At 39.4% G+C, this 18,305-nt stretch overlaps 1 protein-coding gene across 2 annotated transcripts in view; it reads left to right on the top strand.

Moving 5' to 3' along the window:
• CADPS (calcium dependent secretion activator) overlaps window positions 1-18,305 on the top strand; it is a 464,921-nt gene that overhangs the window by 324,399 nt on the left and 122,217 nt on the right. For both annotated transcript variants that reach the window (XM_027864021.1, XM_027864023.1), the window contains exon 16: window positions 16,693-16,799. In XM_027864021.1, the coding sequence (XP_027719822.1) occupies window positions 16,693-16,799 (107 nt within the window). The remainder of the gene's footprint in view (window positions 1-16,692; window positions 16,800-18,305) is intronic.

Raw genomic sequence — 18,305 nt, 5'->3', positions numbered from 1 at the left:
GGTAATGAATTCATTGTTATGCATCCAGTGAGAAACACTTAAGAATTGGGCACTAAAAGGATGTTTATCAACTCTTGACTTGGTAATGAGTGACAAAAATAGAGGAGGAGGAAGAAGACGGACCGTTTCAGTGCTGTATGATCAGCTGATTTTGCCAGCGTTCACCCTCACAGGAGATGACAGTTGGTTGTATTCAACTGAAATGGGTAACCAGAGTAGGCGAGAATGGAACAAGACTTGGATCCCACCCAGCATTGGTATCACGGCAGCTGCCTCCCTCCGTAGGTCTTGGTTGTAGATAGTACTAACCTTTCAGTAAGATCTGCTCTCTTCTTTCAGATAAATCTATGCCCCCTCCCTAAAATAAATGAATAAATAAAGCAAACTTTAAGATCTGTAAGTAAAAATGCATTCATTTCCAAAGTAGACCAGCTAGTTTCTCCTTTTCCTTTTGTGCCTCAATTCTTCTCGGTTGTGTTAATTATCTTTTGCACTGTGACTTTTAGGTCTGGGAGTACTTTGAAGCAACAAATCCTTTTTTTCCAGCTCTCTTTTCAGAGAAGTACTTCATTCCACACTACCCACTCTCTCTTGCTTCTCTCCTTCCTTGTCCGGGATTGGCTCAGCCACTTTTCTATGTGACCTCTATAAAAAGTGGTTGTGACACCAATTTCAAAGCATGCTGGGATTGTTAACTCCAACAACCCAACATCCACCAGCTGCATGCACTAGGTTTTCTTTCATGAGCATAGTCCACTGTGCGCGGGCACGTGGCAAACTCAAAAATATTACTACCGTGCAACTTTCCTTTACAAACACCTATTTTTGCCAGCAGGGGAAAAAATACCACCTTAAATTTGGATACTCAAGCATCTCCTACTGACTTGCAAAGCTCTCGCTAATGACAGAATTTTGGAATGAAGTTGTAGTAATATTGCTGGTGACTATGTTTATGAAGAAATACCTCAAGAGCCTTAGATACTAAAGTCTGAAATCCTTAGTATCTCGGAGCCTTAAACCAATGAGATCCTGTTTCCCTTTATCCATGATGTTTCGGTCATTGTATTCTTGCAAACGATTCCAAAAAGACTTGTACAATCGTGGTCACAGCCTCTCTTGTGACTCGTGGCATGCTGAATGGTTAATCCAGTAGATCTTCGATTTTAAAATTCCTTTTTCTTTTATCCTGTGTTTATCCCAAAATACTCTGTGGCTATTTTCCTTTTGAGCTAATGTAACGTTTTCCTCTGACCTGTGACCTTTAACCTCTTTACCTCTGACCTAAGCCTCTTGCATGCCCAAATCCTCTTTTATAGGGAAAAAGAGAGAAATGTATGAGCATCCTGTCTTCTGCTTGGCCTCTCAAGTGATGGATTTAACCATTCGTGAGTACCTACCACCTCCTTTCCATGCTGTCTTCACTCTTTCTGTTTTCATTACCTCGAGACAATTCAGATCCAAACCAACTCACTTTCCTTGCTTCAAGTCTTTTAGCATTTGGCTTGTCTGTTGGTTCTGTCTGTGAAACCCCAGTGTGAGAAGTCCGGTCACTTTTTATCAGCCTAAAACCAGGTTAGACAATTAAGCCATCTGTTTGTGATAAACTCCGATTTGTCTGTAAGTTTTTTTCTGTTGTTCTATGTCTGTGACCTGAATGCATTTTTACTTTGCTTCTGTGTAGTCCCAGTTTGTAAAGTACTTGTCACTGGTACACAATCAGAAGGTAGCAGCTGCACCGGGGAGCAATGAGTGAGGGGCTAGAGGAAGGACAGTAGGGGCAAGTCTTGCCTTTCTTTTCCACAAGTAAGATCTCAGAACAATTCTGGGTCCAAGAGTACATAAAGTAGTCCTTTCTCTGCCTACGGTAGCTCGTAGCGCACACATGCCTCCTGTCTGTTATCTCTCAAACTCAGTCGCTTGTCCTTATTCTCTTTAGACTGATTACTCCTGTTCCTCCAAGCTCCGGCTAGAACATATGACTTAATTGTCACATAGAAAGTTCCGTGTGTGTTTCATAGCTTAATTCCACATTGATCTTGATTTGACTAATTTTCTATTTGTGCAGCATTTTCCACCTCTGTGAAGGAGCCTTTTTTGCTGATCCCCATACTTCAGGGCGGTGGGAATCCAGGGGGCAACTTTTTTCTTTCGAATGTCATATATCACACATAAGTGGGGGGCATTTTGGTCCACTTGTTCATTAATTCTGCGTATCTGTTCTTATTTCTCTCTTCTCTCCTTGCTCTCTCTCTCTCTCTCTCTCTCATAGAGAATCAAAAGGACACAGGTGAACAATTGTATATGCATTATAAACTAAAGAATTATATTTAGTTTATTTTTGTATTTTCTTTTTATCTGGCTCCTTAAGTTGTACACTCCTAGAAACTGAAGTGGAGTTACAATAATGCTTAAGGAGTTAATTTGTGCTGTCTCAACACACATCATACCCCTTAGCTGGTGACCTTCTAGAGAACTTCGATAAAGGCATAAACGTCAAAGGAACAGAATTTCTCATTTTCAATGGAACATCATTACATTTTGGGGCAAACATTTTATTGATCTGGCCTCATGTGGTCATAATTGCTTTCAAGGGCTACTGAATCAAATTAATCCTCATTTTTATTTTCCATTTTTTTCTTTTCTTGTATTCTGACCTATCGAGAAGTTTATGTTACTCAGTAACTGTGTACTAGAGATGAAGCCAGAGGAGACGTGTTTGTGTTATTGTCCTTTGTAATGTGTGGGAGGATAGAATTTACTAGTAGGTAGAAAATGGATGTAAATTGCTTGAGTAGTTTGTCTTGGTGGCCCATGCTTTCCACTGTTTTTGTTACTCTTCCTTGTGGGGCAGCCTTCTGGGAAGCTCTTTGTTTAACACCTCTGAGTAGATTGAAGTAGATAAAGGAAGATCCTGACTTCAAGCTATTGTCAACAGTAGAAGAAGTGTGACCTGGTAGAATAACCGATTCAAATCCCACTTATCACTAGCTGTGTGACCCTGGGCAAGTCACTTATAATCTCTGTGTGCCTCAGGCAATTCCCTAGCATTTATCTACTAATTCTTTGACAAGTTGTAACTTTCTACAAGCTAATGATTCCCATTCCCTTCATGCGTTTGTATTGTTGGAGAGGCAGCTAGGAGGAGTGGATAGAGTTGCTCTTGGAATCTGAAAGACTTGGGTTCAAATTCTGCCTTTGACACATACTGGGCAAGTCAATTACCTTTATAAAACCCTAATCAACTCTGTAAGACTTTGAATTGCAAAGAAGGGGCCAATCTGTTTTAGTGGAGGGAGTTAATGATTCACTGGGAGCTCCTCAAACCAATGAAATCTCAGATCCTATCAAATATATCTGCATCATATGTAATATATCATGTATAATATATAACACAGAATTTTTGTTAACCTTTTCAATCTTCATGAATTTAGCAAAGGAATATATTAACTTATATAAAGATGATAAAACTTCATTAACTATATTCCTTTGGAGGAAAACTTCATAGTGAGCAGAGCACATTTATAATCCCATTCGTTGCATGCTAAGGGGCCCAGGAATTCAAAAACAGTTGAATGAGTATGGATCTTGTCCGTAGTCATTTAGAATATTGCCTTTTAGATGGTCCAATGCTTACAGTTGGTTTCTTAAATGAGAGGTGGAAAACTTCCTATGGAATATTTCTGTGGAACCAATTCAAGGCCTTCTTCCCGCTAGCAAAAGAAGATTTCTGAGAGCTAGAAATGAGGATTTGGGGGTTTCTTAGGTTGGGTGCTGCTCTCTCTCTTTTGTTCCTTGGGAGCCTCCTCACCCAATTTAGAAACTTTTCCTCTTTCTGGAAAGAGGATGGTGTCCTTAGCTCTCTCATCTTATGACCTTCATCTAATTCTTCAGTTATTTTCCAAAGCATTTCATCCTCGCCTTCTCTTCCTTTCTTTAAAAGCTAATGCATTGGTCTCTCCTTCCCTTCCCCCAAGAAACATCACTAGGCATAAATAAGTAAAAATGTCAAAAGTTATTATAATTTTGAAATAATTATCCTGAAACATAACGTGAAACCTCTCTTTCATCTTTGGAAGGGGAGAGGAATCTTCCAGCTGAGCCAAGTTCTAGTAAAATGCCGGATGTGAGAACCAACTATAGGGAGAAATGAGAAGTCTTAGATCTTCACTTTTCATTCCGTCTTCTTCATAATGCAATCCCTATTCATTTATAAGCTTTGCTAAGAAGCATTTTCCTTTGTAATGAGAAAGTACAGGTAGACAAACAAGAATGACAAATAGGAAGTTTGGACTGTCTTTTCTGTGTTTATGCTTTTATTGCAAGAGTACTACAGGCTGAATATTCATTTGTTGCTTTGAGCCCTTCTTATGTGAAACATGTCAACAAGATGCGGAACCCATTTCTTCCCAACAGCTTCTGACCAGTAGACGAAAGTCCCTCTCCAATCCAAGTCAACAAGCATTTATTAAACCTCTACAAGGCACTATATTAAGCACTGGGTTTACAAAGGAAAATATTACAATAGGCCCTGCTCTCAATGAGCTTACATTATACTGAAGGCTACATTTTTTCCCTTAGATTATGCAAAAGAAATGAACTTTTTGTCCTATCAAATTGGCTTTCGAGAGTGTAGACCATAGAAGTATCAGATCATGGATCAAGCTCAGGTGTTCTTAACCTTTTTTTGCATCATGGATCCCTTTGGCAGACTGGAAAAATCTATGAGATCCACTCCCCCTTCTTAGAATATTGTTTTTAAATGCACAAAATAAAATACATAGGATAACAAAAGAAACCAATTATAATTCCCATGGTATTTATTGAGCACTTTATGATGTGGTAGGCACTGTGCTAGGCAGTGGGGATAAAAAGACACAAAGGAAGTAGTCCCTATTCTCAAGGAGTTGACATTTCAGTGAAGGAAATGATATGTATGCTGGGAAATACAGAATCATCACAATATAAATTAAAGGAAGGGAACAGAATTTATTAAGAACCTATGATGTGCCAGGTGCTACGCTAAGCACTTTATGAATAGTATCTCATTTGATCACAGTAATTGAACAGAGAGAGAGAGAGAGAGAGAGAACACTAATAATTGGGGAAAGAAGATCAGGAAAATCAGAGAGAGCTTTCTGTAGGAGGTAGCAACTGACGTGGTCTCTGAAAGAAATCAGGAATCCCCCAAGTGGGGGAGAGGGTAGGAGGGTGGATGATGGAAGGAAGCATTCCTCACATAGAAACAGCCTAGGCAAAGACGTGGACGTGGCAGAAGGAGCATCATGTACAGAGGGCAGCAAGAAGCCTCAGTCCCACCCCGCAGGAGTTTCAGTTGACTTAGGAAGACAAGACCTGGAGACAGGAGACACCTATGGAATACCTCCAATGCAACAAAAGCTGTGGTAGGGTACGTGAGCACTGAGGCAACTCACGGGAAAGGGTAGATCATAGCGTAATGAAATTCATCCAGAAAAGCGCAGTGGAAAGAGTACTGAATTTAATGCCAGGGGGCACTTGGGCTAAAATCCTGCCTCTATCACATACTGCTAGTGTGATGCAGGGAAGTACACAACTTCAGTGTGCTTTGGACAGTTCCCTTGGACTTATTTACTAATACATGGGCAGATGATGATCTTTGTCAGCAAATGAAGTTCCTATTCAGATTTCCCCATACTTGTGAAAGCACAAATTCTTCCTATATTGATAATGGCCACCAAAACTCTCTAACCTGCAAACTCTCCACGAATCATCCTGACCCAACTGCATTTATCACTAACAAAAGAGCTTCCATGTCAGAATTTACAAGTCTGGACCTTGGATTTTTCAGAAGACGATTCAGCTCATTTCAATTCATCTTGCCTTTAGTAAGCACCTACTTTGTGCCAGGCATAGTGTTGGACACTGGATGTACAAATACATAAGTAAAAACAGCCCCTGCCTAAGGGCAGTTTACATTCTGGCAAACATGAATAAAGGGATTGCTTTATTCTTTCTTTCTATTTGTATCTTAATACCTAGCACAGTGCCTGGCACAGTAGGCATTTAACAAATGCCCATTGATTAATTGGGAATTTTGCCCTCACTTTATCACTTCCGACTTACCTAAAGACCCATCTCTTATACATTTTGTTATATAGAATGACCAGTCCAGCCTTGTTATGCCCAACACGTGTGTGAAGGCCCATTATATTTCTTTCTAGAACAATAATGGACCATTTAGTCCCATTTTATGAATGAAGAAACTTTGAGAAGCTCTGAGATGCCTACCCAGCTAGGTGGCCAAGCTCTAGGTCAAACCCAGGTCTTCTGATTCTCCACCAGCCACCAAGTCACAGACCCTCATGCTAATTTCAAGTGACCTCTGACCTCGTGTAAACACCAAAGAGTATAGCAAATAAGCAAATAAACTTTCAATAGAATAAATAGGATGTCTCACACATGTATTTTCCAATGTTTTATAGATATTGTTGTAAGAGGATACAAATTCATTTTAAAAAATCAGTTCAACTCAATAGCATTTGTAATGTATCTACAACATGCAAAATGCTCTCCTGACCACTGTAGATACAGACAAAAAGGGAACCAATCCCTGCCCTCAGGAGACATATATTCTACTGGGAGAATATAGCACATTCACAGATAATTAGATAGAAAATAAATACAAAGTTACTTAAAGTATTTTCATGCATTAGTGTGTGCCCTCAGAGTCAGAAAGCCCTGGATTCCAGCTCTGCTTCTGACACGTACCAGTCATAGGACTCTGATCAAGTTCTTGGCACTCTAGGCAACCCCCCAAGACAAGACATTAGAGCATATCTCCCTGAGAGCAGTCTTACTTCATTCTGTGTGTTCATCTCCTCTGAGTCTAGCACACAGCTTGGCATATAGTCCTGCTGAGGAAATGGTGATTAATTGCAACTTATAAAAGTGTCAGCAAAGGTGAAATCTGCACTAGATCAAAAATCTAGTCTAAAACCAATTTTTTTTTTCAAACAAGAAAGAGTAAGGGTTGAGAGGTGGAGAGAGATGGGGGAACCAAGAGAAGGCTGACAGGAAGAAGTTAGGATGGGGATCAGAAAGGGTATAGGAGATAGCACCTGAACTGTGTTTTGAAGAAAGCAGAGATTCTGAGAGGCTTAAAGGAGGAAGGAGGGCATTGCAAATATGAAGGTCCAACTATGCTCATGCATGGAGGCAGGAGACATAATATTGTATGTGAGGAACAATTAGAAGGCTAGTTTGGCTAGGACAAAGAATAGGTGAAGGAGGGCAATATAAAACAAGATTGGAACCATAAATGACACAGGATGACCATAATAACACAGATGAAAACAAATGAAAGGATTTCCAAACTTATCAATGCAATGATCATTTGTGAATTTAAAAGACTCTCATCAGAGGGGTGGTGGAATTAGGTATAGAATGAGGCATACACTGTCAGATTAGCCATTGTGTTGACCTATTGAACTTCTTTGTTATGAGGAAAGATTCTTTTTTTTTTCCACAGAATTTAAAAGTTAGAAGAGACCTCAGTGGCAATCTACTCCAACCTATGTTTGGAATTCCAAGTAAAACATTCAAATCACTGTCCAGCTTCTGCTTGAAGATCTCTGAGAATGGAGGAGGGGAAGGGGCGGGGGATCTTACCAGCTCTTGAAGCTGCCCGTCCCACCTTGGGAGAGTTCTCGTTATTAGGAAGTTTTTTCTTGACTTGCAGCCCAAATTGACCTCTTTATAACTTCCAATCACTTCTTTTGGTTCTGTCCTGTAGGACCAAATAAACTAAGCCTTAATCTCTCCTGGACAGCTGCCTTCAAATACTTGAAGTTCCTCACCTTGAGTCTTCTCTTCTCCAATCTAAGCACATCCAGTTCCTTCAACTGATCCTCCTATGACATGAACTCAATGCCCTTTACCATCCTTCTTGGCCTCTTTTGAACACTCATCAGCTGATCAGTTTCCCTTATTAAAACATGGCACCTAGGATCGAAGACAGTGGGATTGACAAAAGCAGTGTACAGTAAGAACGCTAACTCTTTATTCCAAGAAGCTGTGCCTCATTTCATGCACCCCAAAGTCACACCAACTTTTTTGGTTGTCACATCACACTACTGACTCATCTTGAACTTGCAGTCCACTAAAGCCCCAAGATCTTTTTTTCAAAATTGTTATCTAATTTTGACTCCCCATATCATACTTATGAAGTTGGGTTTTATATTCAAATACAGGACTTTGGATTTATACTTATTGAATTTCATCTTATTCGATTTAGCCCAGTGCTCTAGCCTTCAAGATTCTTTTGGATCCTGATTCTACCATCAGTGTATTAGCTACCCCTCCAAGCTTTGTGCCATACAAAGAATATTTTTTTTCCTTGAGAGTTAGATATAATAAGTCATTAGAAAGGAATAGTGATGTTTAAAAAAATTTAATAAATGGCACCTAGGTATTAGAGATCTTAAAATGCCAGACTGTGGTTTTTTTTGTATTTTCTTCTAAAGGTAATAAGGAGCCATTGATATTTTTAGTAGGGAGCTGACATGATCAGATATGTGTTTTAGGAATATTAATGTGACAATTGTTTGAAGGATGGATTGGAGAGAGGAGAGAGTGGCAGCAAGAAAACCAAGCAAGAGAATATTGCAGTGTAGTCTAGAGTAGAGGAAATGACCTAAATTTGGGCACATGCTTGTGAGTGAAGATAAGAGGACTTATCAGAGATATAATGGCAACTGATTGGATATGGGAGAGTGAGAGAAAGGGAAGAATGCTGCTGAATTATGGTGGGATTCTTGCTCAATCCAAAGTGCAATGATGGTATATAAGGAAGAGAGACAGAAAGAGAAAGGAGCAGAATGAAGGGAAGGATGGATGATGGATAGATGATAGATAGATAGATAGATAGATGGATAGATAGATAGATAGATAGAAAGATAGATTCATACATACATTATAGATAAGGTGTTAGAAAAAGAAGGTGGGACTTCATACGCAGAAGGGTCCGAGCATTCTTACTCTGAAATTTGGGTATTATTTGTCACATAATTGACTTGGAATAACTGTCATGTAATAGTCTGAAGTTTTTACTTTTCTTCCCATGTGCTGGTGTTGTGTAGAAGCTGACAGAGGAAGAGAAATAAATCAGTGAACTGCTAGCATTGAGAGAGGATGATTTTAGCCCTTCTCCTCAAGTTGACTTTGCTCAAATTTGAAAAGGTATCTCAACCTTCCCCAGTTTTCTGTACTGATCAGCAGCACGTCCTGTCAGAAGGAAGGACCCTGATCCCCAAGAATAACTAGATGATGTCTAAGATCATATGGAACTGGCCCAACCCCTCAGAGCTTCAGAGATTTTGAAAATACACGTGCCTTAGTTTATGATCTTCTCTAAGTATCTGAAGACTTGGGCAATATGGACTATCATTTGTCTGGTGACCATTCTTTTGAAGGACTAACGTGTTTTCATAAAAGCACTGTAAAATTATTTGGCATCTACACTGTCTGATGTGCCAGCATGTTGGCTTGGCTTGCTTAATCAAATTTCTTTGTTACAAAGAAGGGTTCTATTTTAGGAATAGAAGTACGTTATTGAAAGGTGACAATGATGGGGGAAAACATCAATAAAATCTTTATCTGTTATTAAAATGAATTATATAGTGTCTATAGGTAAAGTGAACAGTGGAGGGAATTATGGATAATTCAGTCATTTATTCAGTATCATTTATTGATCACATATCATGTGCAAAACAATATACTCTTGTGCTATACTCTTCTGGGCTTGAGAAAAAAGAAATTGGAGGGAGGAAATTGAAGCTCTCCACTGATTGAATCACTAGGACCATTGTTCTTTCCTCTATGGGGACTAGCTGGCCTTTGAAGATCTTGATAATCTCTGCTTCTTTTGCCTATGTCCATGCAGCCCTAAAGAAACTAGCAGCTCTCCAAGGCATTTCTCAGCTGTCTCTTTGGTGTCAGGCTTCTTTCTCTGCTTTTATCCCACCCCAGGATACTGTAAATAAAGTTGTATGAGCTAGTGTTTTTAAATAGTGACAAGGCCCACACACTGGTGTCCTCAGGAACATATTGGGAAGCTGGGTCTTGATGCAACTTGTCAGTTCCATCCATTCATGGCTATTTCTGTGGCTGGCAGCAGAACCATAGCTGGCCAGGTTATCTAAGAGCTAATTGGAATGTTTCGTCCTTCTTCTTTTTTTGGCTGATGTGAGCATTCCAAAAAAGCCTCTTTTTGTTTGTATCGGTCACATTTCACTCTCTTTTCTGGAGCCAAAGTGATTTCATTGTGTAAACACAAGCTATGGTAATTGAGTAAATTCAGTGGGAAACTTCCAGGTATGATGGGCTGGGTTGGCTTTTTCAGTGTTTTTCATTGTTTTTTTTTCCCCTTTTTCTCATTGTGGCAAACCTTCCCAATGGAATAGAGGACAGACAGTTAAGAGAAAGAAATCCCTTTCTATAGCTCTACCTAATGCTTCAAGACCTTCAAATATTATCCATCATTTCTTGGCTAATGGGATGCCCAAGGAGCTTGTTTCATTATTTTGTGAGTCACTAATCATCTGGGGGTAAAGAGAACCCATTGTCACTATGAGGCCAGACAAGGAGTTTTCATGAGATGTAGAATGTAGATAGCACATTCTGAGTAAAACATGGCTGGGGACAAGTGAATCAAGATATGCAGAAGAAGCCAGAGTCTCACTTTGAGAGGGGGAAAAAAACAAAACAATGAGATCTGCCCCCCAAATTATTATTATTTGCTTTACAAAGGGATTAATAGTGAACTTTCTTTAAATAGCAATTCCTTCTAGTGCATTTAATATATATGTAGATCTTTTTTTTTTACTTAACTTTGTACTCAACTTTTCAGATAACACGTCCATTGCCTAAAGTGGGGCCTGCCTGTGATACATTCCAAAGTGTAGCAAAGCCAGAAGCATTTCAATTTTTTTTAACTCTATATCCAACACTACCACATTCAAGGAGTCCAGCACTGAAAAGGATCTCTTAAACTTTTGCTTTGAAACAGATGGCTTAGCAGAATATTGTGCTCATCCCGCTATCCCGATCCCTTTATTAACACCCCTAGAATTCAAAACACCCAAAATCTATTTCCTATAACCTGCAGCCAAATCTGTTTTTTTTTTCCTCCTCCCCATTGAAAATTCAAGCAAACCAAGAAATCTTTTTGGCAACAAAGTGGCCCCCTCACCATACAGATTGCTAAAAACTAGAAATATTAGCAGGGAGTACCTTTCCTAAGGCTCCAAAGACTTTCATTAAGGGGGAGAATTATAGAATCAGATATTGCTGGATATTGTTATTTATATGGAAGAGAGGGCTATTGTTATAGAATTTTCTGCTGGGCTGATATTGTAAACTATATGACAGATGGGTCAAGTTCGAATTGCAGTATTCTAACATTTGGAATAGCAAGTAACATATTTGATAGAGCTGGCAAGTTTTTATATATGATTCAACCCACAATATAAAAGCCATGAGAATTCCAAATTGAAAATAATTAAATGAGCTGAAAACAATCAGAATCCACACATTTTTTTTCAAGTGACAGATTTTTACAGGCTTAAATTCCACAAAGGGAGCAAGAATATTTTCCAGCTACCTTGAACTAATGTAGACATTTCCTCTTTTAAAAAAAATCTTTACAAAGCAATTAGTCTCGCATTCCCCCTCTTCAGAGAAGGCAAGGACATTAATAATAATAGCTAGTAATTAGTAATATGTTTTATAGTTTCTTAATGCTCTCCTTAATGTTATCTCCTTTGAACCCTGCAACAATCCCGAGAGTTAGGCATGGCAAGTATTATCATCCCCATCTTGCAGATGGCAAAACTGAGGCTCCAAAAGAGATTCATTGACTTGTCCACAATCACAAAGCCAGTAAGTGGTGGGAGCTGGGTCTAGAAACCAGGGTTTCTGATCATTGACTACTTAAGAAATATTTTCTGTTATCAGAATGGAAGAAGCAATCTTTGGTAACACTGGTACTATTACTCTCAAAATGAATTTTCAAGCAGCTACTAATGTCCGTGTGATAGCTCCATTAAAAACAGGAAATTGTCATCTTTTGTGTGACTAGGAAGGGCCAGGGTTGTAGAAGCTGTCAAGCGGTGCTGTTGCCTGTCCAATTATGTGACACCCGGGGACCATTGACATATTCTGGGACAATAGCAGCTCTCCATTTGTATCACCATTTATGCTTCTGTTCTGTTGTGTTCTTCCAAGTTGGTCTTCTTATTTGTTACCATGTGTTAAAGTCACGTTGTCTCTTTACTTTTACCGTCTCCCCTCATCTACCTGAACAGCTCACCAGCCACCACGAGGGCCTCCTCCATCCTTGCAAAGACAGACTAACACGTTAACTCAGAGACTCAAGGGCATACCTAGGCAAACGCCAAGTACAGTAATGGTTTCCCTTTCCTTCCTTATGCTGTTTGCTAGTTTAGTTGGCTTTCCTGTCCATGTTTTTTTCCCCTTAACATTTGGTTTAGTGTTGATGCATAGCAGGTAGTCATTCCAAAGCAGAGACTGGTCAGCTCTCAATTGGAACTTAGTAGGCTTTTGAGAGACTCAAAGGATAGCTTTTCTTTCCAAATGTCCACATTTTTTGTCTAGCAATGTCTGACATATGCAACATTTTCAAATCTCAATGTCAGCACAAAATAACATTGTTGTTGCATAACATTTTGCATGACAATTTTTATACGTATGAGCTTAAATTCTGTTGTATGAAATGTCATTCTAAGTATACTGTATTTGTTCAGCCTCCAGTGCTCCAGCTGCTACCGTGACATGAGGACCACAGAGATATTGCAGCATAGCAGAGACAGTTTTGAACATGTAAAACCAAGCAACAAACAAAAAAAATTAGTTCTAGACATATGTGTGTTCGTTAGCCTCTGCTGGTTAGCAAGATCCTCTACCCCTGCATCTTCTTTAAAGACAGCATCTTAGAGAAGCATTCTCAGTATCAACATCTATCCCTTAGCCAATAGATGACCTACAAAAATGGCAGGCGACAGATATCTCTCCTAAGAAGTTCCACGAATCCATTTTCTATTAATTGGGCATTCATCCCTTATCAAACACCTAAAAAATAAATGTTTGGTTGCATGGGTTAATTAGCAGATTGGGTTTTGTAGACTGAGGATTATTAAGTGATTAACTTGGATGGCTGCCTGTTATAATTAAGAATCGAAAGGGGTTTTATTAAACATACTGGCTGTATATATATAATATATGTGCATATATTATATATATATATATATATAAAACACAACAGACAAACACATATATGTGTATACTTGCAAGCAACCATGAAAAGGTTAGGTGCATATATACATATATGTGCATATCTATCAAGAGAGATAGATAGATAGTGGTCAATCAAAAACTCCTGAGCATTAATACATATATTTTAGTGGACCTGCTTAAAGCATCTTAAATTTCTCCAAATGCAAAAAATCTTCCAAAGCAACTACATGTGAAAGTTGTCAGCTTGGAAGGGTAAGTAGTAAGTCACATCAAGTCAAATCATGCTAGTTAGTGAATGTTCCCCAAAGTTCAGAACTCTCAATTGTTTAAAAGATAATGAGAGATTTTAAAGATGCACTAAGTGGGGCTCCCCAGCAGATATGTATTAATGTGCAGGATGGTGTGTTTAGTAGGCAATGTGTATGTGTGTGTGTGCATAGATGTGTATGTAATAGGTAATATGCATAGGATGGGGAATTTTCAAATCCTTTGGAAACATTACTGTTAGCTTTGCAAAGTAACTTGTCAACAGGAAAATACCCCCTCCTACACTTATTACCCAGACATGTGTACACAGTATGTTTTATAAGACCTTAATGACAGCAGGTAAAATTGTCCTTGCTTACTTGTAAAATAACCCACAGGTGAGTAACCTCTAGTATACAATATTTTGTTTGATTAATTAGCCTCTACAGTCCTTACATGTCATCCCCTACCACCGGGAGCCTGGCAATCTCTCTCCCAATGGCAACTCTATTTCCTCCTCTCTGGGTGTAACACATGAGTCTTAGTATAGCTTATCCCTTTGTGTGACTCTAGAGTTCTTGTTTCTATAATGGGGAATCATCACAAGCCTAAGACAGTTCAGGTCTCCCTCATTTTCAGACAGTGAGCCATTTTTTCATTGGCTGACAGGTAGCCAGTCAAAATCATCTTCTTTTCATAGGACTTCAAAGGGCCACGTTGTGGGGTATCTTGCTTTCTCCAAGCCAATCTACAAAAAGATAAAGGTCTATAACACATTAAGAAATCTGAATTTATGTTTTATCAGTGTATTCTCAACTGCTACTGAACAGATAGGTTTAATATCCTTCTTGGCCCAGCAGAGAAATCCTTCCCTCTAACCATCCATGGATCAATCAGTTAAGTAACATTTATCAAGCACTCTCTACATGCCAAGCACTGTGCTAAGTGCTAGGCACAAATGAAAAGCAAAAATAGTCCCTGCCCTCAAGGAATTTACATTCTAAGGGGGAACAATGTCATATACAAATCAGCTTTGATCGTGCACAAAGGGAACTAATGAGTTTATTCAAAGTATTTACAATCTCCTATAATATAAGTCAATCAAGAGAGTAAGCAGCCCATGAAATCAATATCAATTTGCTAATGGCTACCAAACCACAGAAAGAACAAATGCAATTAATCAAGGGGGAAAAGAAGGGAAGAAAAGTGAATAAGAATTTACATAGCGCCTCCTGTGTGCCAGGCACTGTGCTAAGCACTTATTTTTGCTAATATTACCTCATTGAATCCTCACAACAGCTCTGGAAGGTAGGTGTTATTTTTATCCCCACTTTACAGTTGAGGAAACTAAGGCAAACAGAGGTTAAGAAACTTGCCCAGGGTCACACAGTTAGTAAGTATCTGAGGATAGACTTGAACTCAGATCTTCCTGACTCCGGTTGCAGCACTGTACCAACAAGGTTTTATTAATCCCTAAAACTCCTACTATGTGCTCAAACTGTGCTAGGCGCTAGCAATGCAGATGTAAAGAATGAAACAATCCTTATTCATGAAAAGTCCATGAAGCAACCCATTCCCCACCCCCAGGAAAAAACTCAAGTAAGGTCAAAATATACCTGTCCTCCCTTCACAAAAAGCCCAATGTTCCTGAAGCAAATAGCTCTATTTCCGGAGGAATTAAGCTAAATGCTAATTAACTCTGCTCCCCTAACCACCCAAGATACTAACAGGGCTAGGAGGAGGAGGATATGAGAGGAGACTTTTTTTAGGATTCTACGGAGAATGCAGATGAACCCAATTCAGACCTCCTCTTATAAGGACATCTCAGCATGCACAAACACACACAAACACACACACACGCACACAATACTGGGATTTAATTTTTTCAGGTTAACCTAGCTTTGTCTAACGAGACGTGGAGTGCGAAAATAGTAGCATGCAATCACTAATCTCTTCCAGAACACAGCAGGCCCTATTAGCTGTGTGACCTTGGCCAAGCCACTTAACTCTCTTGGCGTGTTCCTCCTTGTAAAATGAAAGGATTGGACGAGATGACCTCTGGGGTCCCTTTAAGTTGTAAATCTACGATGCTATGAATTTTCCTTTTATGTTTCTAGCCTTTTTCATCTTTAATAACAAAAGTCATGAATTCAGGCATGAGCAAAGGCATCAACCACTACTTAGTTACATCTCTTCCCCAATGATTTCTAAAAAGCGATACTTTCCTGCTAAAATGAATAAAAGGGCAGATTGGGGAGGGCTGGTTGCTTCTCCCTGTTCACTAGGAAGGAACATAGTAGCTATAGCCATGAGAAAATCATGTGTTCTACATAGTTTCTGAAAGTACAGTTTTACACACACACACACACACACACACACACACACACACACGCACACCCCTTTTCTTTTTACTGCAAGAACCCTATTGAACTACTCTGACTTAGCCTCCCTTCAGAGGGGCTCCAAACATCCTGGCATGAGAGAAAGATAGGCAAAGCTATCCAATGTTCTCTCTTTGACCCTACAAAACTTGAGCATTCACTGATGTTAACAATGGAACAATTACACCCAGAGAACTTTCTGTCCAAAAAAAATTAACATTTCTTCCAATCCCCTTCCTGCCCTGCTGGAAGCAGCCACATCCTTCAATTTGGCCTAATTTTAAAAAAAATTGTGCCAATGAACTATCGAGACCTTTAGTACAAATGTAACCTAAGAAGATGATATTTGCCAAAAGATTCAGAAGCTCTGGATAGCGGAGATGTGGCATAAATATTCTGTAAGTAGAATTTCTAGGTAGTCTTAGCAGATGCAGAAGTTTGGTGGCATAGCAAAGTCACCCATAGATGCTGTCTTTAGAGAATGCTCTTATGGGTACAAAATGTCACTGTCACTCAATTTGAAATAGGCAATAGTATATTTCTGAAAACTCAATGGGCAGATGCCAAGCTGGAGCACTGTTTTGTCATACTCTTATAATAATTTTTGAAAGCGGCTTCATGGTTTGCTCACTACTAATGATGTAGCATTTAACATTTGCATGGGAATTTTTTTAAGCTGTTAAATTATTCTGGGATCTCTTACCCACTAGTTCTAATGGCCACAACACTCGCTCAACACTTGTGATGAATTTTAACTCCAATTCTTGTACTGCAGAAAATGTAGGCCGCTTAATCACTCCTGCCAAAAAACTAGAAGACACAATACGCCTGGCGGAATTAGTCATTGAAGTCCTCCAGCAAAATGAAGAGCATCATGCAGAGGTGAGTAACATCACTGTGCAGTGGATATTGGTGCCCCCTAGAGACAAGTCTCCCTGTGGTTTACAACATTTTTCCCCACGTGCCAAGTGTTGCAATGGAAGTGTTGCCATATTCCTTTACACAGTTGGGCTTTCTAGAACATGGTTAAGAGACAAAGAGACTTTGGCCCAGAAGGTTTGAGGAGGTAATTCATCTTCAAGATTGGGCTGTGTTCTGTCCATTTGGATACCATTTTCTGATCTTTTTAGGCATCAACAAAAACAAGGTAAGTCTAGCCCAGAGGCAATGACTCCCAAATTCATTCCATTCTCACAGGCCAAGTTGGTCCTGGGGTGTGTTTTGGTCCTTTTTCTTGGTGGTGGTGGTGGTGTTTGTATTGGTCCTTTGTCATGTGGATACTAGGCAGTGTTTTCTAATTTGTCCTTAAGTTTTGCTACTGTATAGTACACTCTTTATTTGTTTTCTAGTTTACCTTGGGTTGCTAATGCTGTGACAAGATGGATCTTTATTCCGTGTTGCTTATCATGTAGGTTTTCCAACATGCACCTCAATCAGTTAAGCTTGTCATCATGTCCAAAAGACCTCTTTTATGGTATTTGCAATGCCACAGAATGCCAGCTCTAACAGAACCCTAAACCTGTGAGGAACTAACTCCATAAGTCTAGCTTGTCGTTAAATCCATTCTGTCCCAACTGCTATATGTCCCAATTCATTTTAAAACTCAGATTGAATGATGCTCTCTTTGGCATCCTTTTCTTAAATCATGCACTTTAAAAAAAGTGATGCACTTACTCTGTCTTTTCCTTCACATTTAGATGGGTTGCATTAAAGGCACTCAGTAAAAGCAATTTTGCAGTCAAAGATATTTCCACCATCTAATGAACATTGACAGTACAATTAACTAATAAATAACACACCGTAAATCCACTAGTCCCAACTAATGCCTGATTGCATATTTAAATTTCCTCCCTATTTTTCTACTGTTCATTCATTCTTGGATGATCCTGGCAGGGAAAAGAGGTATGTGACTCAAACCGAATGAAATAAGTCACCTCCTGTCATACTTCGTGCATGCCCTCTAATGCGGTGTTTTCCGATGGGATTTTACCCGGGCGCTCCTTGCTTTGTAGCTCTGCCCCTTCCCCCAAAGGAATGTAACAGCACCTTCAGATGGACGGCTTTTGGAATTGGTTTCCCTCCACAGAAGTGTAAATGTGGGGTGACAATCTGGTCCATGCATGAAGCAATCAGTATACTGAAAAAGGACTGCAGTTACATCCCAACACAACCCTACCTGCCTGGACTCTTTCCTTACTTAGCCTGTCGTATTTACCTGTGTTGGTCTGCACTCACCTTTATTATGCCAGATGAGTAGTGAACTTAGCAACCAGCAGCTAGTTAGAATGGTACTAATCTTCTTATAATATTGTCTGTATGTGAATCATATATACGGTATTTATATATAGAGAGAGTGGCCAAGAGCGAATATTTTCTCCCAAATCCAGG

This window comes from Vombatus ursinus, unplaced genomic scaffold (genome assembly GCF_900497805.2).
Source record: "Vombatus ursinus unplaced genomic scaffold, bare-nosed wombat genome assembly UNPS02014773.1, whole genome shotgun sequence".
Lineage (NCBI taxonomy): Eukaryota > Metazoa > Chordata > Mammalia > Diprotodontia > Vombatidae > Vombatus > Vombatus ursinus.
Note: the sequence above shows the minus strand (reverse complement) of the source record. Positions and strands in the feature narration are given on the sequence as shown.